General features: G+C 42.7%; 1 protein-coding gene across 1 annotated transcript in view; it reads right to left on the reverse strand.

The window, feature by feature from the left end:
• TMC3 (transmembrane channel like 3) overlaps positions 1-21,679 on the reverse strand; it is a 53,155-nt gene extending 31,476 nt beyond the window's left edge. Inside the window, exons 1-7 of the mRNA XM_061159623.1 lie at positions 21,489-21,679; positions 19,451-19,597; positions 13,926-14,001; positions 10,187-10,268; positions 3,730-3,836; positions 2,503-2,601; positions 2,258-2,400 (exon numbers count right to left, since the gene is read on the reverse strand). Coding sequence (XP_061015606.1) covers positions 2,258-2,400; positions 2,503-2,601; positions 3,730-3,836; positions 10,187-10,268; positions 13,926-14,001; positions 19,451-19,597; positions 21,489-21,577 — 743 coding nt within the window. The 5' untranslated portion in view covers positions 21,578-21,679. The remainder of the gene's footprint in view (positions 1-2,257; positions 2,401-2,502; positions 2,602-3,729; positions 3,837-10,186; positions 10,269-13,925; positions 14,002-19,450; positions 19,598-21,488) is intronic.
• Positions 21,680-23,060: the final 1,381 nt, after the last annotated feature.

Genomic DNA, 23,060 nt, shown 5'->3' on the forward strand with positions numbered 1-23,060 from the left:
GTCATGCAAGAACAGTGTTGGAAACAGGCTCAGCCACTGGGGGCTGCTGTGAGTCCATGCAGAGCAAGGAGCCCCATCTATGTGTGGACGGGCAGAGCCCTGGCTGGGTTCAGCCCCGCTTGTGGCTTGTGAACTCAACCACCCGCTTTGAACAGTGTGAAAACAGCAAATTCTTGGGTAAGTCCTTTGCATAAGCCCTCCCATCACTAGTGGTCAGGAGGTCCCTGTAAGTGTGTGCACTCACTGCACTTGTGCAGCTGTGGTTGTGAAACAAATTTGAACTGAATCAGTTCTCCTTGGAGCCCCTGCCCGATGAAGCTACCACCCCACCAAGTGGGAGCCTGTCAGATACCTCTTATACAGGACTTTGCATTAGATGTGAGGCAGGAGTCACGATTCTGTCCTCAGGAGAAAGTGCTCCTGTCCTTCAGGCCAGCGGTCCCCAACCCCTGGGCCAAGCACCAGTGCCAGTCCGTGGCCTGCTAAGAATCAGGCCGCACTGGGCAGCTAACGAAGCTTCGTCTCTACTTCACTTGCACCCCATCCCTCTCTCATCACCCCCAAATGGGACTGTCTAGTTGTAGGAAAACAAGCTCAGGGCTCCCAGAGTGTGCACTACGGTGAGGTGTATAATTATTTCATACCACAATGTAATAATAATAGAAATAAAATGCACAATAAATGTAATGTGCTTGAATTATCCCAAAACCATCCCCTACCCTGTCCACGGAAAAATGGTCTTCCGTGAAACTGGTCCCCAGTGCCAAAAAAGTCTGCTGCTCTAGAGCATCTCTCCTCTTAGAAGCTTTTCCCTCTCTGTCTATCCATGTTTCCTGCTCCAGAGTTGACAGCAATTTGTCTCTTAAACTCTAACATCCAGCAAAGGGTTCATGTTGTAGGTGGGGTCTTGAGGCCCCCCAGAGGCTAAGCTGGAAAGCTTCCTGTGAACTTTCGGTCCTCAAGTCACTCTGCATCTCCCTGTATGTGAGTGTGTATGCTCAGTCACTCAGTTGTGTCTGACTCTCTGCAGCCCCATGGACTATATATAGCCCACTAGGTTCCTCTGTCCATGGAATTTATCCAGGCAAGAATACTAGAGTGGGCTTCCATTTCCTTCTCCAGCAGATCTTCCCAACCCAGAGATGGAATGCACATCTCTTGCTTCTTTTGCACTGGCAGGCAGATTCTTTACCACTAGCACCACCTGCTGTTTTTTCTGTTTTATAATAATCTAATTATAACCATAATTATAAACATAACCTTACATATCAATAAACATATTTCAACAATATTCTTATTTGCTGATTTTTATCATGTTCCTGTTTTTCTTTAACTCTTTATTTCTTATTGGGGTTTTGGACTGCAAGGGGATCAAACCAGTCAATCCTAAAGGAAATCAGTCCTGAATATTCATTGGAAGGACTGATGCTAAAGCTGCAACTCAAATACTTTGGCCACCTGATGCAAAGAACTGACTCATTGGAAAAGACCCTGATGCTGGGAAAGATTGAAGGCAGGAGGAGAAGAGGACGACAGAGGATGAGATAGTTAGATGGCATCACTGACTCAATGGATATGAGTTTGAGCAAGCTCCAGGAGTTGGTGACGGACGGGGAAGCCTGGTGTGGCACAGTCCATGGGGTTGAAATGAGTTGGACATCAACTGAACTGATAGCAGATTAACAATGTTATGATAGTTTCAGGTGCAGAGCGAAGGGACTCAGTCATACATATACATGTACCCATTTTTGTGTGAACTCTTAAGGTACTCAAGTCACTGCGCATCTCCCTAGGTTTTATCTGCTTGATGATAATGATGATGATGACTGTTTTATCTTTTTTTATCCTAATCCCTTCTCCCTGGACTTTGCTATGATGATGCAAGGGGCAGTGTGATGAAGACAAGCTGGTGTGTTCACAGAATCAGAGCTTCCCTGATGGCACTAGTGGTAAAGAATCCGCATGCTAATGCAGGAGGCACAGGTTTAATCCTTGGATTGGAAAGATCCCCTGGAGGTGGGAATGGCAACCCAATCCATTCATGCCTGGAAAATTACATGGACAGAGTAACCTGGTGGGCTACAGGTCATACAGTTGTTGCAGAGTCAGATATGACTAAGCAAGGAGGCCACGCCTAATCTGTAACTAATCTGTAACGTGAGCAGATGTATGCCCTGACTTTGCAGGGTTAGTGACAAGATGAAATGAGATCATCCACAGCATTTGGCATGGATTTTGAGGAACTGAACGGACATACTTTTTTAAGAGGATGATAAAGCTGTAAGCAAACACCGCCATCCCCACCAGGAAATAGGCCAAGGGCAGCCGGTACCCAGCTCTCCCGATCCGTCTCTCCCTGCCGTAGTAGCCATAGAAGAGGACTGAGTACTGGAGGTAACCCTGCAGAGAAAGCACTTGGCGTCATTTCTGACTCCCAGGTTCTAGAACATTCACAGCCCCCTCCCACCTCGAGACAAGAGCATGGCTGGGCATGAACCTCACCCCCAGAGACCAAACGGTGTCCAGATCTTGGGCAGATGCAATATGCTCCTTGGGGATGGTCTTGCTGGCTGTGCTTCCAAATGGTTGGCCTGCAATGAGCTGGTGACAGAGGAAAGGCGATCATGCAGTCCTCTGGGTGGGAAGGGACCGGAAGAAAAGGGGCCACTGATCTCCATGCACCTGTGAAGATGCTTCACCTACAAGACTCTTAGGAGGTGGATTCTGCTTGATACTTATTGATGAGGAATTCATCATGAGTGCCCAGACTTTCATTTGCCTGATTGGGGCCAGTCTGAGTGTACTCTCTAGGCTGGACATGGCCTCTAAGGGAGGATGATTGAAGCCACTGGCTTTCTATAATGGCATAGGAAATGGTCCCATTTGCTTTGCAAAGATAAAGTTTAGTTGAGAAATGGATTTTACTTTAACACAATGTCTGCACACTGGCCCATAAGCCAAATCCAGCCTAACACTTCCTTTTGTGTGGCCCAAGAGCTAAGGAAGGTTTGAGTGGTGGTGGTTTAGTGGCTAAGTCATATCCAACTCTTTGCGACCCCATGGACTATAGACCCCCGGGCCCCTCTGCCCTTGGGATTTCCCAGGCAAGAATGCTGGAGTGGTTGCCATTTTCTTCTCTGGAGGATCTTCCCAACCCAGGAATCAACGCCACATCTCCTGCTTGACAGTTGGATTCTTTACCACTGAACCACCTGGGGAGACCATTGCACAGGTTGGAAAAAAATCCAAAATTGCTTCCCAGGTGGCTCAGATGGTAAAGAATCTGTATGCTATGCAGGAGACCTGGGTTCAATCCCTGGGTCAGGAAGATCCCCTGGAGAAGGGAATGGCTACCCACTCCAGTATTCTTGCCTGGAGAATCCCATGGACAGAGGAGTCTGGGGGCTACAATCTATGGCGTCACAAAGAGTCAGACACGACTGAGTGACTCAGTACTCATAAATAAAATTTTATCAGAATGCAGCCATACTTACTAGTGACCTAGGGCTTATTAGTTACTTTTGTATGATGTGGCAGATTTAAAAAGCCCACAAAGACTGAAATATTTACTATCTGGCCCTTTACTGAAAAAAGTTCACCGAGCCCTGTTTGGACACACAGATTATCCTTCCCACGAGGATAATGAGGGTGCCTGTCTTATACTACAGCTTTAAACATCTCTTCATTATAACAAACAGCACTTTTAAACTCTCCTGATATAGTTCTTACCTCTGGAAGAACAATAAAAGCACCTGTCATAATCATGAGCACAATATTGATTCCAAATAACCATCTCAAGAATATGAAATAAGAGGCAACACCAGATCCAAAATGACCTAAAGAAAGACAAGGTAAGGAGCACAGTTTAAAGTAAATCCCCCCAGTGCAAGAAGTTCACTGTAAAGCAACACTGATTTTTTTTCTTATATCAGCAGGACATAGACTAAGAGTGCCATAATGTCCCTGTCAGGGTGTTGACCCATGATGATCATTCAGAAGGATTAACACATTCCTTAATACCTACCAGTTACACACATACATCCTTAATCCCTAATATCATATGGACCTAAAATGATTTTATCAGATTTACATTCCACCTATGTTCAGAAATATCAGCCTATTTTTGAGGATTTAAAAGATTTCTTTTTCATTTTGCATAGTTTGGAAAATTCCAAGGGTATGGTAAGGATTCTTTTGTCTTAATTTCAAAAGAAATAACAGCGTGTTAGATGTTAGGGAAAAGTGGTCAAAGGGGTTATAAGAATTCCCCTTGCCACTTTTCCATACATCTAAACTTATTCTAAAATAAAAAGAGCATTTAAAAACAAATTTCTGGGACTTCCCTGGTGGTCTAATGGTTAAGATTCCCTACTTCCACTGCAAGTGGCACAGTGGAAGGTGGCAGGTGGTAGGTGGACCACTCCCTGGTCCTGGAACTGAGGTTCCCACGTGCCCCACAATGTGGCCAAAAAATGAATAAAAACAAATTTCTATTGAGAAAACAAGGGGGCTTAGATAAAGTTGGATGGGGATGTAGGTGACACTTGTGATGACTTTCTGGAGCAGGTGGACTTGTATCATACTTTGGAAAAGTAGCATCTTGAAATTTTATTTCAAATCTAGCTTATGTTTCATAATAAGTAGGAAAACACAAAACATCACAAAGAAAGCCCAAAAAAGTCACCTACTCCAAGGCTACTAAATTAAAATCACTATTAGAATTACTTTCTAGTAATTTTTAGTGGAACCATCCATTGTCATCCATATGTGTCAACCATATGTGTATTTTTTGGTATAAAGCTGTCATATCTCTACACATCTAGGGTTAACAGTCTATTATGAACATTTTCTCATACTAAATATTTCCCTATAAAATGAATTTTATTGTTCCATCCAATGAATTTTACACAATTTATTTAACTTAAACCCCACTCCCTGACTCTTTGGAAGTTTCTAACTTTTCACTAGGTAGAGTATTTGCTAGCATAAATGATTCTGCAGAAATCAGTTTCTAAGGTCAGATTTCCTAGAAGCAGAGCCTGAGAAAAGGGTTCAACTAACATGATATATATATCCCAAAGAAAGGCAATGCCAAAGAAGGTTCAAACTACTGCAAAATTTCACTCATCTCACATGCTAGCAAAGTATTGCTCAAAATTCTCCAATCCAGGCTTCAACAGTACACGAACTGTGAACTTCCAGATGTTCAAGCTGGATTGAGAAAAGGCAGAGGAATCAGAGATCAAATTGCCAACATCTGTTGGATCATCGAAAAAACAAGAGAGTTCCAGAAAAACATCTATTTCTGCTTTATTGACTACACCAAAGCCTTTGACTGTGTGGATTACAACAAACTGTGGAAAATTCTTAAAGAGATGGAAATACCAGACCACCTGACCTGATTCCTGAGAAATTTGTATGCAAGTCAGGAAGTAACAGTTAGAACTGGACATGGAACAACAGACTGGCTCCTAATCAGGAAAGGAGTAAGTCAAGGCTGTATATTTTCACGCTGCTTATTTAACTTACATGCAGAGTATATCATGTGAAGTGCTGGGCTGGATAAAGCACAAGCTGGAGTCAAGATAACCGGGAAAAATATCAATAACTTCAGATATGCAGATGACACCACCCTCATGGCAGAAAGAGAAGAACTAAAGAGCCTCTTGATGAAAGTGAAGGAGGAGAGTAAAAAAGTTGGCTTAAAACTCAACATTCAGAAAACTAAGATCATGGCATCTGGTTCCATCACTTCATGGCAAATAGATGGGGAAACAGTGAGAGAATTTTTTTTTTTTTTGACTCCAAAATCACTGCAAATGGTGACTGCAGCCATGCAATTAAAAGACGCTTGCTCCTTGGAAGAAAAGCTATGACCAACCTAGACAGCATATTAAAAAGCAGAGGCATTACTTTGCCAACAAATGTCCATCTAGTCAAAACTATGGTTTTTCCATGTATGGATGTGAGAGTTGACCTATAAAGAAAGCTGAGCACTGAAGAGTTGATGTTTTGAACTGTGGTATTGGAGAAGGTTCTTGAGAGTCCCTTGGACTGCAAGGAGATCCAACCAGTCCATCCTAAAGGAGTTCAGTCCTGAATATTCATTGGAAGGACTGATGCTAAAGCTGAAACTCCAATACTTTGGCCACCTGATGTGAAGAACTGACTCATTGGAAAAGACCCTGATGCTGGGAAAGAATGAAGGCAGGAGAAGGGAATGACAGAGGATGAGATGGTAGGATGGCATCACCAACTTGATGGATATGAGTTTGAGCAAGCTCTGGGAGTTGGTGATGGACAAAAGAAGCCTGGCATGCTACAGTCCATGGGGTGGCAAAGAGTCGGACATGACTGATTGACTGAACTGAACTGAATATGATATATTGAGGAAGCAGTCTCAGGAGGAAGAGGGTCAGGGGGTCAGGGGAGGTCAGGGGAAAGAGCTGAGCAAAAATGTGGTCTCAACTTGAGCCTGGCTTAGCCTAACCCCATGGGGAGCTCTGGAGGGCAAGTTGCATCATAGTGTTGGTTCCACTTTGAACAAGAAGCTAGACTTAAATTACCCTTAGTCATCACCTGTAAGCTCTCCAGTGGGTCTGGGGGAGCAAGTGATGTGTGCCCAACATCTGGAACCATGTGGGCCAAGACTAATCCTCGAGAGAAGGGAGTGGCCAGAAGACATAGCAGCCAGCACTCAGAACAGCTGAAAAAGGGTGGACCAGACAAGTAAAGGGATCTGGGCAGGGGACCAAGTGTGACTGATTTTGTTGTGGCTGCTGTTTCCTCTGGTTGTTAGGGAATGGAAGGGTTCTATCAAACAGTATAAACATTTTGAAGGTGTTTGGTTCAAATTACCACTTTCCCCTAGAAATAGCATCCCAATTGACATTTCTACCACTGGTATGAAAGGGATTAATATCACTTAAATGTTAAAAATACTTTTCCCCTCCTCAATCTGTCATCTAACTTTTACCTCTATTTTTTATGTACGTAAAATTACTTTTATGTGTAGTTAAATATAACAGTACTTTCTTGGATGATTTCTTCTTTACTTTCAGAATTTGACAGGCTTCCATTCTGACATCACATTACTTGTATTTCTTTTGTTCCCTCATGGTTTCCTATTTAAATCAAATCCCTTATGATTATACAGTGGAAGTGACAAATAGATCCAAGGGATTAGATCTGATAGAAAATGTGCCTGAAGAACTACGGATGGAGGTTCGTGACATTGTACAGGAGACAGTGATCAAGATCATCCCCAAGGAAAAAAAATACAAAAAGGGAAAATGGTTGTCTGAGGAGGCCTTAAAAAAAGCTGTGAAAAGAATACAAGGGAAAGGCAAACGAGAAAAGGAAAAATATACCCATTTGAATGCAGAGTTCCAAAGAATAGCAAGAAGAGATAAAAAAAAAAAAGCCTTCCTCAGTGATCAATGCAAAGAAATAGAGGAAAACAATACAATGGGAAAGACTAGAGATCTCTTCAAAAAAATTTGAGATACCAAGGGAACATTTCATGCAAAGATAGGCACAATAAAGGACAGAAATGGTATGGACCTAACAGAAGCAGAAGATATTAAGAGGTGGCAAGAATACACAGAAGAACTGTACAAAAAAAATCTTCATGACCCAGATAAGCATGATGGTGTGATCCCTCACCTAGAGCCAGACATCCTGGAATGCAAAGTCAAGTGGGCCTTAGGAAACATTACTATGAACAAAGCTAGTGAAGATGATGGAATTCCAGTTGAGCTATTTCAAATCTTAAAAGATGACACTGTGAAAGTGCTACACTCAATATGCCAGCAAATTTGGAAAACTCAGCAGTGGTCACAGGACTGGAAAAGTCAGTTTTCATTCCAATCCCAAGGAAAGGCAATGCCAAAGAATGTTCAGACTACAGCAGAAATGCACTCATCTCACACACTAGCAAAGTAATGCTCAAAATTCTCCAACCCAGGCTTCAACAGTACATGAACCGTGAACTTCGAGATGTTCAAGCTGGATTTATAAAAGGGAGAGGAACGAGAAATCAAATTGCCAACATCCACTGAATCATCAAAAAAGAAACAGAGTTCTAGAAAAACATGTATTTCTTCTGCTTTATTGACCATGCCAAAACCTGTGACTGTGTGGATCACAACAAACTGTGGAAAATCTTTAAGAGATGGGAATACCAGATCACCTGACCTGACTTCTGAGAAATCTGTATGCAGATCAAGAAGCAACAGTTAGAACTGGACATGCAAAAACAGACTGGTTCCAAATAGGGAAAGGAGTAAGTCAAGGCTGCATATTGTCACCCTGCTTATTTAACTTATATGCAGAGTACATCATGAGAAATCCCAGGCTGGATGAAGCACAAGCTGCAATCAAGATTACCGGAAGAAATATCAATAAACTTAGATATGCAGATGACACCACCCTTATGGCAGAAAGAGAAGAAAAACAAAGAGCTTTTTGATGAAAGTGAAAGAGAATGAAAAAGTTGGTTTAAAACTCAACATTCAGAAAACTAAGATCTTGGCATCTGATGCCATCACTTGATGGCAAATAGATGGGGAAACAATGCAAACAGTGAGAGACTTTATTTTTATGGGCTCCAAAATCACTGCAGATGGTGACTGCAACCATGAAATTAAAAGACGCTTGCTCCTTGGAAGAAAAGCTATGAGCAATCTAGACAGCATATTAAAAAGCAGCACATTACTTTACCGACAAAAGTCCATCTAGTCAAAACTATGGTTTTTCCAGTGGTCATGTATGGATGTCAGAGTTGGACTATAAAGAAAGCTGGGTGCCAAAAAATTGATGCTTTTGAACTGTGGTGCTGGAGAAGACTCTTGAGAGTCCCTTGGACTGCAAGGAGATCCAACCAGTCCATCCTAAAGGAGTTCAGTCCTGAGTGTTCATTGGAAGGACTGATGTTGAAGCTGAAACTCCAATAATTTGGCCACCTGATGTGAAGAACTGACTCATTGGAAAAGACCCTGATGCTGGGAAAGATTGAAGGCAGGAGGAGAAGGGGATGACAGAGGATGAGATGGTTGGATGGTATCACTGACTTGATGGACATGAGTTTTAGCAAGCTCTGGGAGTTGGTGATGGACAGGGAAGCCTGGTGTGCTGCAGTCCATGGGGTGGCAAAGAGTTGAACACTACTCAGCATCTGAACTGACCTAATGGAGCTTTAAAGTGAAAGATCTAGGTTATTCTTTAAAACAGTTGAATCAATTGTTCCAGCATCAATTATGGCGCTATACTACATGTTTCAATTCCTGTAGTTTCTACAACATATTTTATTTAACATTTTGGTTATACAAGTTCATTTGAGTTTTTCCTTTTAAAAAGGTTTTCAGTTAGTTTTTTTTTTCTCTATGAGTAATACACAAAACACACTGTATTGTAATTTTATTGAAATTGCATTAAACCTTATGAATTGATATTGAGAAAATCAATACCTCCCAAATATTAAATCATTCTATGTCTCTTCACAAAATGTTTTAAATATCTCATGATCAAATTTTAGTTTTCATTTCAGACTTCTGGTTATATTTATTCCTGTGTGTTGCATTTGTGTGTTTGTACTGTGTGGGTTTTTATTCTTTTAAACATTTATTTATTTCATCTGTGCTGTGCAGCATTTGGGATCTTAGTTCCCTGAGCAGGGATCAAACCCATGACCCCTGTGTTGGGAGTGTTAAATTCTTAACCACTGAACCACCAGGGAAGTCCCCCTGTGTGTGTGCTTTCAAATGTTACTGTGATTGATTTAATTGGGGGGGGGGTGTATTTTTCTAAATGAGTACAGTCACCTCTCTCAAAATGCTAATCTTTGCATTTTGTTTTGCAATCACCCATGTTATCCTTTTATTCATCTAACAGTTTTTCCTCCCTATTGTTTCTGGGTTTATATTGTATCTAAGGCATGAACTGACAGATAACTGACAGAGCCCCAGCGGAATGTGAGGCTGTTTTTATCCTGGGAGGTGGTAGGGACAGACAAGCACTGTGTCTCCCACCTCCACAGACCCCTGGGCAGCCTCAGTCAACACTGCATGTACAAGGGCCCTGACTATCCAGTGTAGGAACCAGTTTGCCCCAGACCCATCTCAGACCTCACTGCTGGCTGGCCACCAGCACCACCTCCCACCCCACTCCTCCAAGTGCCAGCACTTACTTTCAATTCTCTTTATCCTCATTTCCCAGGGAATGAAGATGACCACAAAGTTACAGGCCAGACGAGCAAACTTCCGCCACAGCTAGAGAGGAGGGAGCAGGATTAGAGGACTTGACATCCATGAGGGTGGCAGTGACTGTGTGGAGCCCAGGTCCTACGTGCGGGTGAGGCTCCCAGCAGGCATGCTGTCGCTCAGTCATGTCTGACTTTTCAACCCCATGAACTGTAGCCACCAGGCTCCTCTGTCCATGGGATTCTCCAGGCAACAATACTGGAGTGGGTTGCCATGCCCTTTTCCAGGAGGATCATCCCAGCCCAGGAATCAAACCCAGGTGTCCTACCTGCAGGCAGGCTCTGTACCATCTGAGCCACCCGGGAAGCCTTTTAAGGGCAAAGTGAACACAAAATAAAGCAAAACCAAGGAAGAAATGGGTCCTAATTTCAGGCCTGGGTTATTGAGATTTGGTAAGGCTTCTAAGATCATCGAGAGCAGATATGTACTAACAACATGTATTATAGCTTATGAACAGTCTGTCCATCCAGAGTGTGTACTGAGCACCTATGTTGTGTTTCCAGTACCTCGGATACAAGTCATGAGCAAGACATGTAAGGTATCAGCTGGTGTGGAGTTTGCATCCAGGTAGAGGGGAGGAAACAACAAAGAATTCAACTCATTAGAACTGGGGGATAGCTCTTTGAAACAAAGGGTCAAGGAAGGTCTATCTGGGGAGGTCATACTTGAGCTGAGATGTGAATGAAAGTTAATCAATAGTTCAAAAAATAGTAAGTCCTTAGAGGAGCTACCTAAAAAGGGAGAATAGCCAGGAGAAGCCTGTGGGTTAGCATGAGCTGGGCATTTTACAGAAAAGAATAAGGAGAAAGGAATGTGATGAGGTCAAAAAGGTAGCAAATGGCTGATCTGGTGGGTCAGAGGAAGGAGTCTGGATTTAATTCTAAATGTAATGTGTACACAATGTACATTAATGTAAGTAAGATGGAATATTACCCAAGCATAAAAAGGAACAAAATTGGGTCATTTGGAGAGATATGGATGGACCTAAAGTCTGTCACATACAGTGAAGTAAGTCAGAGAGAAAGTACGTCAAGGTTGTATTTTGCCACCCTGCTTATTTAACTTATATGCAGAGTACATCATGCGAAATGCTGGGTTGGATGAAGCACAAGCTGGAATCAAGATTGCCGGGAGAAATATCAATAACCTCTATGCAGATGACACCACCCTTATGGCAGAAAGCAAAAAACTAAAGAGCCTCTTGATTAAAGTGAAAGAGGAGAGTGAAAAAGTTGGCTTCAAACTCAACATTCAGAAAACTAAGATCATGGCATCCGGTCCCATCATTTCATGGCAAATAGATGGGGAAACAGTGGAAACAGTGAGAGGCTTTATTTTTTTAGCTCCAAAATGGCTGCAGATGGTGACTGCAGCCATGAAATTAAAAGATGCTTGCTCCTTGGAAGAAAAGCTGTGACGAACCTAGACAACATATTAAAAAGCAGAGTCATTACTTTGCCAACAAAGGTCTGTCTACTCAAAGCTATGGTTTTTCAGTGGTCATGTATGGATGCAAGAGTTGGACTATAAAGAAAGGTGAGTGCCGAAGAATTGATGCCTTTGAACTGTGGTGTTGGAGAAGATTCTTGAGAGTCCCTTGGACTGCAAGGAGATCAAACCAGTCAATCCCAAAGGAAATCAGCCCTGAATATTCATTGGAAGGACTGATGAAGCTGAAAATCCAATACTTGGGCCGCCTGATGTGAAGAACTGACTCATTGGAAAAGACCCTGATGCTGGGAAAGATTGAGGGCAGGAGGAGAAAGGGACGACAGAGGATGAGATAGTTGGATGGCATCACCGACTTGATGGGCATGAGTTTGAGCAAGCTCTGGGAGTTGGTGATGGACAGGGATGCTGCAGTCCATGGGGTCGCAAAGAGTCGGACACAACTAAGCAACTGAACTGAAGTCAGAAAGAGAAAAACAAATATCATACACTAATGCATATGTATGGAATCTAGAAAAATGGTACAGATGAACCTATTTCCTGGGCAGAAATATAGACATACTTATAGAGAAGGGACATGTGGACGTGGCGGGGGGAGATGGGTGGGACAAACTGGGAGATTGGGATTGATATATGTATATACTACCATGTATAAAATAGATAGCTAGTGAGAAGATGTTGTATAGCACAGGGAGTTCAACCTGGTGCTCTTTGATGACCTAGAGAGGAGGGATGAGGGTGGGTGGGAGAGGATATATGAATAAATATCATTGATTCACTTTCTTGTACAGCAGAAATTAACACAACATTGTAAAGCAATTATATTCCAATAAAAAAAAACACAATCATTGATCACTATCATACAAGACATAAGAATAAATAGTCAACCCCGAAAAAGAAAAAAGGGTAGAGGAATGATGTTATGAATGAGGAGGGGAAGAACCAAAGTGTCAGAATGAAAAAATCTGCTGTCTTCATAGTGGATGGTAAATGCTTTGGAGAAACAATTGATTGATATTTATCAAGAACCAAAAAACATGGATCATCTTTTTTTCTACAGAGGTCATAGTTTTGACATGTATCCTAGAAAAAGACTTTTAAAAGACTGGAAAAGCCATCTGCACAAAGACAATCTTTGAAGGTCTGTTAACACTAATGAAAAATTAGAAGCTATTTAAATATCACCAGCAGGCAAGTAACTAATTAAATTAACATCCATCTTCCTGATGGAATATTACAGAGTCATAGAAAACAATAAGTATAAAAACATGGTGAAAAATAAACATAGAAACATGGAGAAAAATCCTTGTTATGGTGTTAAGTGAAAAAAAGCAAGACAAAAATATTTATATACTGTAATTACTCTGAGGCTTCCCTCGTGGCTCAGATGGTAAAGAATTCACCTGTCAATGCAGGAACCGTGGGTTCAACCCCTGAGTTGGGAAGATCCCCTGGAGAAGGAAATGGCAACCCACTCCAATATTCTTGCCTGGGAAATTCCATGGACAGAGGAGCCTGGTGGCTACAGTCCATGGGGTTGCAAAGTGTTGGACACGAGTTAGTGACTAAACAGCAACAACATAATTAGCCTGATGTGAAAACTATATATCCAATGACTGAAATGTGAAGTTTAAAGAAAGATACAAGCAAAGCAGTAAAAGTTATTCTTTTCTACTTCATCCCCCACCAAAAGATACTATGGAAAGTAGAGGATTATAGTGGAAGAAATTTTTTTGTTTGTTGTTGCTTTTGAAGCATTTATGAAAATTATTGGAATGTCTTTATTAATAAATACTTTCATTGTATACCAAAGTTCAACTGTAAGTAACTGGATGGGAAAAGTAACAAGCAATAATATAACACTGTATTACAAAATGAGTGTTGGAATATGCCTGCAACTTTCTCATTAGTGAAGAAAACCCACACACATAAGTGGGCTTCACTTGGGAAAGAGGCCAGATCATTCTTCCAAGGGAAGATCTCCTTTTGCTGATGAGTTGGGCTTCCTTGGGGGGTGCACAATTTGTTAAGTGACATCATCAGGACTTCAAATGCAAGTTTTGGGAAACTCGGACCTTCGAGCTCACCATACTGTTCAACAACTATTAATGATGGACGTTTATAACACATGTAGTACAGCAAGTTCAAGGTTAAGTACAACTGCCTGGGCTAGGGGACCAGAGGAAGGGTGGGCATCTGTGTGTGTGTGCTCTTTACCTCTGCACCGGCCGCTTGGTAGCCTCGAGTCCTGGTCAACCGCCCTTCAAACTTCAGCACAATGTCCTTCGCTCGCCTGAGAGAGGAAATAAAACATGGTGGTGAGCACAAGTTTATCACCCTGGTCATCCCGGCAACACATGTAAATGTGCAGTAGGAATAGATAGCCAAACCGTGGAGAAGAGATGCGCTTATACAAATCTTGCATTTCCTAACTTTTGATTACCAGTTGTTGTTCAGTCTCCAAGTTGTGTTTGATTCTTCGAGACCCCAAGGACTGCAGCACACCAGGCTCCCCTGTACTCCACTATCTCCCAGAGTCCCTCAAACTCAGGCCCATTGAGTCAGTGATGCCATCAAACCAACTCATCCTCTGCCACCCCCTTTCCCTCCTGCCCTCAATCTTTCCAGTCAATCCTAGATCAAACCAGTCAATCCTAAAAGAAATAAACCTGAATATTCATTGGAAGGGCTGAAGCTGAAGCTCCAATACTTTGGCCACCTGGTGAGAAGAAATGACTCACTGGAAAAGACCCTGTTGCTGGGAAAGACTGAAGGCAAAAGGAGAAGAGGGCAGCAGAGGATAAGATGGTTGGATGGCATCACCAATTCAATGGACATAAATTTGAGCAAACTCTAGGAGATAGCGGAGGACAGAAGAGCCTGGTATGCTGCAGTCCATGAGTCACGTCAAACATGACTTGGTGACTGAATAACAACAGCAGAGACAACGGCCTGTATCAGTGAAATAATAATTCATTTCATTTCATTCACTCATTATAAAATTTCAGGTCAAGTTTTTCTTTTCTGATTGGGATATAGGTGCTTTATGATGTTGTGTTAATTTCTGCTATTCGATGATGTGACTCAACTGTATGTATACATATATCCCTTCCCTCTTGTCCCTCCCTCCCCACCCCCATCTGACCCCTCTAGGTCATCACAGAGCCCCCAGCTCAGCTCTGTGTTATAGCAGTGGAGCTTCCCACTGGATGTTTATTTGACACATGGTAGTGTGTATATGTCAGTGCTATTCTCCCAATTCATTCATTACGTTTTTCCATGCAAGCAACTTTCTGCACACCTGTTTGGGTCAAGTACAATGGAACACAGAGGTGCATAAAATACAGTTGGTCCCTTGGAATAACCCACTAGCTAATAAGGATGACAGAGACCTCAAGCAACCATGGGAGAGGGTGGGTGTGTAAGGACTGAGTAGGGGGCCGAGGCAGCAGTGAGCCAGGCTGGGACCTGGGACGCTTTCCTACAGTGTGTGCACCTGGACACACCTCCCAGGCAACAAAATACAAAGAAACTATAAAGGACTAAAAATAGCTACTTGCATGCATAGTTGGGGCAAATTATGGACAATAAGATACAAAGAGACCAAAACCCCAACTATCACTTCTGAAGAGTCAGGAACAAAAACAGGGTACTGTGCATGCCCCCTGCACATGCACCACCTCAGGTGGGCAGACACCTAAGCCATCCCTCCGGCCTGACCCCTGAACACACCCTACCCTCACTGCACAAAAGAGGCAAACTTGTACCCTCCCCCACTTTAACAAGTTGGCAAACAAGGGAATCTGTTGTCTGTTCTTGTTCTCCCCTGCTGCAGCAGGGACCCCAATAAAGCCTCACCTGAATTTCTTGTCTGGCCTCTGGTTAATTTCTGTTGATTAAGGAGGCCAACACCCAGTTGTGGATGTGACTAGTGATAGAAGCAAGGTCCGATGCTGTAAAGAGCAATATTACATAGGAACCTGGAATGCCGGGTCCATGAATCAAGGCAAATTGGAAGTGATCAAACAGGAGATGCCAAGAGTGAATGTCAACATTTTAGGAATCAGCAAACTAAAATGGACTGGAATGGGTGAATTTAACTCAGATGACCATTATATCTACTACTGTGGGCAAGAATCCCTTAGAAGAAATGGAGTAGCCATCATAGTCAACAAAAGAGTCCGAAATGCAGTACTTGGATGCAATCTCAAAACTGACAGAATGATCTCTGTTTGTTTCCAAGGCAAACCATTCAATATCACGTTAATCCAAGTCTATGCCCTGATCAGTAATGCTGAAGAAGCTGAAGTTGAACAGTTTTATGATGACCTACAAGACCTTTTAGAACTAACACCCAAAAAAGATGTTTTTTTCATTATAGGGGACTGGAATGCAAAAGTAGGAAGTCAAGAAACACCTGGAGTAACAGGCAAATTTGGCCTTGGAGTACAGAATGAAGCAGGGCAAAGGTTAATAGAGTTTTGCTAAGAGAACACACTGGTCACAGCAAACACCCTCTTCCAACAACACAAGAGAAGACTCTACACATGGACATCACCAGATGGCCAACACCAAAATCAGACTGATTATATTTTTTGCAGTCAAAGATGGACAAGCTCTATACAGTCAGCAAAAACAAGACTGGGAGCCGACTGTGGCTCAGATCATGAACTCCTTATTGCCAAATTCAGACTTAAACTGAAGAAAGTAGGGAAAACCACTAGACCATTCAGGTATGACCTAAATCAAATCCCTTATGACTATACATTGGAAGTGAGAAATAGATTTAAGGGACTAGATCTGATAGACAGAGAACCTGATGAACTATGGATGGAGGTTCGTGACATTGTACAGGAGACAGGGATCAAGACCATCCCCAAGGAAAAGAAATGTAGAAAAGCAAAATGGCTGTCTGAGGAGGACTTACAAATAGCTGTGAAAAGAAGAGAAGTGAAAAGCAAAGGAGAAAAGCAAAGACATAAGCATCTGAATGCAGAGTTCCAAAGAATAGCAAAGAGAGATAAGAAAGCCTTCCTCAGTGATCAGTGCAAACAAATAGAGGAAAACAATAGAATGGGAAAAACTAGATATCTCTCAAGAAAATTAGAGATACCAAGGGAATATTTCATGCAGAGATGAAAGACGGGCTTGGTAAAGGACAGAAATGGTATGGACGTAACAGAAGCAAAAGATATTAAGAAGAGGTGGCAAGAATACACAGAAGAACTGTACAAAAAAGATCTTCATGACCCAGATAATCACAATGGTGTGATCACTCACCTAGAGCCAGACATCCCGGAATATGAAGTCAAGTGGGCCTTAGGAAGCATCACTATGAACAAAGCTAGTGGAGGTGATGGAATTCCAGTTGAGCTATTTCAAATCCTGAAAGATGATGCTGTGAAAGTGCTGCACTCAATATGCCAGCAAATTTGGAAAACTCAGCAGTGGCCAGTTTTCATTCCAATCCCAAAGAAAGGCAGTGCCAAAGAATGTTTAAGTTACTGCACAATTGCACTCATCTCACACACTAGCAAAGTAATGCTCAAAATTCTCCAAGCCAGGCTTCAACAGTACATGAACCGTGAAATTCCAGATGTTCAAGCTGGATTCAGAAAAGGCAGAGGAAGTAAAGATACAATTGCTAACATCCATTGGATCATCGAAAAAGCAAGAGAGTTCCAGAAAAACATCTATTTCTGCTTTATTGACTATGCCAAAGTCTTTGACTGTGTGGATCACAATAAACTGTGGAAAATTCTGAAAGAGATGGGAATACCAGACCACCTGACCTGCCTCTTGAGAAACCTGTATGCAAGTCAGGAAGCAACAGTTAGAACTGGACGTGGAACAACAGACTGGTTCCAAATAGGAGATGGAGTATGTCAAGGATGTATATTGTCACCCTGCTTATTAACTTCTATGCAGAGTACATAATGAGAAACGCTGGTTGAATGAAGCAGAAGTTGGAATCAAGATTGCCAGGAGAAATATCAATAACCTCAGATATACAAATGACACCACCCTTATGGCAGAAAGTGAAGAAGAACCAAAGAGCCTCTTGATGAAAGTGAAAGAGGAGAATGAAAAAGTTGGCTTAAATCTCAACATTTAGAAAACTAAGATCATGGCATCTGGTCTCATCACTTCATGGCAAATAGATGTGGAAATGGTGGCAGACTTTATTTTGGAGGGCTCCAAAGTCACTGCAGATGGTGACTGAAGCCATGAAATTAAAAGATGCTTACTCCTTGGAAGGAAAGTTATGACCAACCTAGATAGCATATTAAAAAACAGACATTACATTAGCTGTCTAGTCAAGGCTGTGGTTTTTCCAGTAGTAATGTATGGATGTGAGAGTTGGATTATAAAGAAATCTGGGTGCCAAAGAATTGATGCTTTTGAACTGTGGTGTTGGAGAAGACTCTTGAGAGTCCCTTGGACTATAAGGAGATCCATCCAGTCCATCCTAAACATCAGTCCTGAGTGTTCATTGGAGGGACTGATGTTGAAGCTGAAACTCCAATACTTTGGCCACCTGATGTGAAGAGCTGACTCATTGGAAAAGACCCTGATGCTGGGAAAGATTGAAGGCAGGAGAAGGGAATGACAGAGGATGAGATGGTTGGATGGCATCACTGACTCAATGGACATGAATTTGGGTAAACTCTGGGAGTTGGTGATGGACAGGGAGGCCTGGCGTTTTACGGTCCATGGAGTCACAAACAGTTGGACATGACTGAGCGACTGAACTGAACTGAACTGAACTGAACTGAAGGATGCCAAGGACCCTTCAGTAACAGCAGTGGGGACAGTTCCTAACCCAGGCCCCATCACAGACCAGCCTCTCTACAGGTAACAGATACATGCTCTGTCTTCCCAGACAGGTGGCTGTAGGTCCAGACCCAAGGCTGGAGTTTCCTGCTTTCTCTGCCTCAGCAACACTCTCTTGAGCCCAGATCAGTCAGGGTCCATTGCTCTCTCTGCCTTCCACAGACCTGGTGAGTCTCCACACGTCCAATTATTGGACCATTGCTCCAGTAGTTTCTCAAGGTGACTGGGAGAAGACAGGTGACAGGGGATGACAAATGCAGGTCTTGAAGGGCGAGCTATTCTCCGAGAGCTTGATGGCTGGCCTGGGCCTCCCTGGTATCGGCGTCTCAGAGCCCTGGCTACACTTATGGAGAAGGGCCTGGTTCATTCCTTGAATCCTGACTGAAAAGTTATCATTTGCTTTGTTCTGCCTGCTGGTTAAAAAAACTCACTCTCTTACATTTCAGATAATTGTTAATCATCAGAGTTTCTGTATGCTTTTCAAAATTCTGATAGAATATATGACTTAGATTTTTTTTTATGTGGACCATTTTTAAAGACTTTATTATTATGTTTCAATATTGCTTCTGTTTTATGTTTTGGGTTTTTTTTTTTTTTTTTGGCCCTGAGGCAGTGGGATCTTCACTCCTTGACCAGGAAAGGAACCCACAGCCTCCGCATTGTAAGGTAAAGTCCCAACCACTGGACCACCAGTGAAGTCCCTACATGACTTTTTGTGTTTTTTTGAAATAGAGTTGATTTCTGGAGAAGGCCTTGGCAACCCTCTCCAGTATTCTTGCCTGGAGAATCCCATGGACAGAGGAGCCTGGCAGGCTACAGTCCTTGGGGTCACAAAGAGTCAAACAGGGCTGAAACAGATTATCACACCTACACTTGCAATAACCAATTGGTGCTGTCGGGGCCCTTACCTCAGCGCCCTCAGCTTCTGCCCCATGGTCCAGGGTCGACAGCGAATGTTTGCCATGAGATCTTTCTGGAACTGTATGTTCTGGAAGATTTGTTCTGGATCATGGCTGTCCCCCGTTTCATCAGCAGTAAAGCTGTCCTCCAAGTTGCTGAATGGATCAGAGCATTAAGGAGGAAATCAGATTAGTAGAATTACTTCCAGCCAAGATCTTACCCTGGGTAAGTTCAGCCTCTTGCTCTCTGGGGGTCATTTGTATGAAGCTGGTGTGTGTGGAAGAAGAGGAGAGGGATCTGGGGCATTGGAGAGAGAATCCAGTAGTGTTAGCAGCCACCGGAACACATTCACTGGATTCTATAACTTTGATGGGTCAGTAAAAGACATAACCTTCGAAGGATAAAAGATGCTATCAGAAGCTGTCGTAAAAGGAACCAAGAGAGTACTTAGGTAGGATTCCTGAAGAGTAGCATCTTTGGTGGCAAAACAATTTCTTTTACAGGCTAACTGAAATAATCAGCTTAATTTTAAAGAAAGGACTCCTCCTGCCCCCTAACTCTGGATGTAAAATAAATAAAAACCAAACTATCTCATCTAGAGAGCCCCCCCACTCCGCACTCCTGCTTGGATTCATTTGAAATCTGAGATAAGGATGGGAAACAGGCAGCCGTTTCTATGAACAAATTAGCTAAACAAATTTTCACAGGCAAATATTTCAGCGTATTAGTTACTCTCTAAGGAGAACAACTTTCCAGTTTGTAGCAACATTTATTCCCAGTGAAAATGAATACACTAATTCTAATGCAAATTTTTTTTCCGTAATGTTACATATTATTTCTTATCTATTGGAATATAATTGCTTTACAATGTTGTGTTAGTTTTGTAACTGGGAAAGGTTAATTTTGAATTTATGTTGGAACTGCTTCTGTGACTTTAACCCTTTTTTGTTATTAAACATACATAATGGCCTGCCTGAGGCACTCACCTGTGAAGGATTGCAAGGAAGTGAAACTAACACATCCCCCTGCCTGAGGCTTGTCATTCTAGGGGATATTTGTAAGGACTGAAGTCTTTTTGCTTTTGCTTCCTCACTTCCTCCCATCTCTGATTGAGGAAAGGACCTGGCAACCCAGCCCTAACAGGATGGTTATTTTGAGGCGCTAGCCTGCTATCTTCTCCAACAGCCGGCTCCCCAATTAAAATCTGTCCCTTGCCTCAACCCCTCCTCTCTCAGATTCATTGGCCTGTCGTTTGGCAAGCAGAGTCAGCTTGGACTCCCTAACAGTTTCTGCTGTACAACGAAGTGAATCAGCTTAAAGTATAGCATATATCCCCTCTCCTTTGACCATTCCCCGCCCCCAGCCCATCCTTCCTTCTAGATCATCACAGAGCACCTGAGCTGAGCTTCCTGTGCTTAATTCAAAGCTTAATTCAAAAGGACATATGTACCCTAAAGCAACTTTTCAGGAGGGGATAGAGTATTGTGCTATGGCTATTTCTTCAAGGAAGCACTTAAAGGTAAGGGGAAATAATTCCTTTGTTTTTTCTAATTCAGATTGTTTTTACTTACTCCAAGGAGAATTTTCTCCAGCTTCTCCGAATTTATGGAGGTTTTAATATACCTTTGCAAATGTTTAACAAATTCAAGTAACACTCCCCCATTTCTATCTAGTCTATATTCTAACAGAAACCTCATTTATTATGCCAGATGTATCATCTGCTCTCTCTTGATATTGCTGATGGAGTAAAGAGAAGAGAAAACAGATAAAGGACGTCTGTGGGTTTGGCCAGCAATAAAGGCAGGTTGGGGTGTAAGCTTTCTGATGCTGATCAGAAGCAGGTAGACACTACCCTCTGTGCACGTGGCTGAGGTTGTCTTCCTTGACGGATAAGGACCTGGATAAAGGAGTTTCTGAGCTTATTCTGAAGGAGAACCCAGGAAGATGGGCACTTGGTCCTCTGGAAAGATGCAAGCAAGGGGGACCCAGGCTTTTCCTCCTCACACACCTGCCTTAACTGCCCGGTGGATGGGCGGGACGGCTCACCTGAGCAGCAGGGACTCCTGATAGAAGTAGTGTTGGTTGGCGTTTCTCCGAATGCTTCTAAAATGCTGGGATGCCTTCGGTGGTTTCATGGGAGCCAGCTGGCGGCCAGGGATCAGGAGGGGTGGGCAGGGCGCTGAGAAGCAGGCAGGCAGGAGTCTGCTGTGTGAGTTGCTCTGCCCTCCAGTTCTCAGGACCAGGTCTGTGCGTCTGCAGTGATACTCTGAGCAGAGAAGCCAGGAAGCCACTCATGCATATGCATGTTAAGGTGGCTGTGGCAGCAGAGATTGGCTGGAGTTAAGACAGCAAAAGGCAAGAGGCTTGGCCAAGTGATCTAAGACCACTTGGTGCTGCCCAAATAATCACATGGATGACCCCTTGTGCCAGGAAGGGCTCTGCTGTTTGCAAAGCACTTTATATCTGTTACCATGACTGGTGTTCAGAAAATATTTAGGGAGGATGCAAGGCATAGCTTGTTTGTTTGGTTTTTTAATTATCAAGAAGTACTTTAGAGACAGTAAGAATCTTGTCCGTGTCCGTGTAATAGGGAAGAATAAATCTGACTCCCTATTAAATCTGTTTCTTTTATTTTAACCTTTGTATTCTACTGTGTTAAGAATGTCAACTATAGCTTGAAATACACAGGAGGGCCCATTCTTAAGGCCCTGATCTTTAAGGGTGTAACACTTTTCCATTCCTATAGAGATGGAAAGTTGCAGAACAGAAAACATTTTGTCTTGTTGGAGATCTATAGGAATACTTGATCTGTCTGGACAGCTGTGGGAACAAAGGACTCCTACACCAAGACTTTGAACAATCAACCATGCCTCCTCCCCTATTGTGTGCACTGTCGCTTCAGTCGCCTGTGATTCTTTGTGACCCCATGGATGGTAGCCTGCCAGGCTTCTCTGTCTATGGGATTCTCCAGGAAAGAATACTGGAGTGGGTTGCCATGCCCTCCTCCAAGGGATCTTCCCCCCAGAGATTGAACCCCCAGAGAACACTTATCATAAGAGAAGTATCTCTTATGTCTCCTGCATTGACAGGCGGGTTCTTTACCACTAGCTCTATTTTACCACTAATTACCCCTCTTTACCACTACCAATATTCTCAGCTTTATTTTTCTGTTTTGAAAAAAGTCAAGCCTACGGAAATGTTGATAGAACAATACAAAGCATACAAGTACTATATATTCATAATCTAGACCCACCAATTGCTAACATTTTGTCACATTTGCTTTAATTTTTATCTATACATTTCCACCCTACACCATTTAAAAGTAACTAGAGGGGACTTCCCTGGTGGCCCAGTGGTTAAGACTCCATGCTTCCAAAGCAGGGGATGCAGGTTTGATCCCAGGTCGGGAAACCAGATCCCACATGCCATGCGGTGCAGTAAAAAAAAAAAGTTAACTATCAAAAAAGTGAGCTTCCCAGGTGGTGCTAGTGGTAGAGAACCTGCCTACCACTGCAGGAGACATAAGAGATGTAGGTTCGATCCTTGGGTCAGGAAGATCCCCTGAAGAAGGAAATAGCAATCCACTCCAGTATTCTTGCCTGGAGAATCCCACAGACA

The sequence above is a fragment of the Dama dama genome, chromosome 13 (genome assembly GCF_033118175.1).
Source record: "Dama dama isolate Ldn47 chromosome 13, ASM3311817v1, whole genome shotgun sequence".
In the NCBI taxonomy this organism is placed as follows: Eukaryota; Metazoa; Chordata; class Mammalia; order Artiodactyla; family Cervidae; genus Dama; species Dama dama.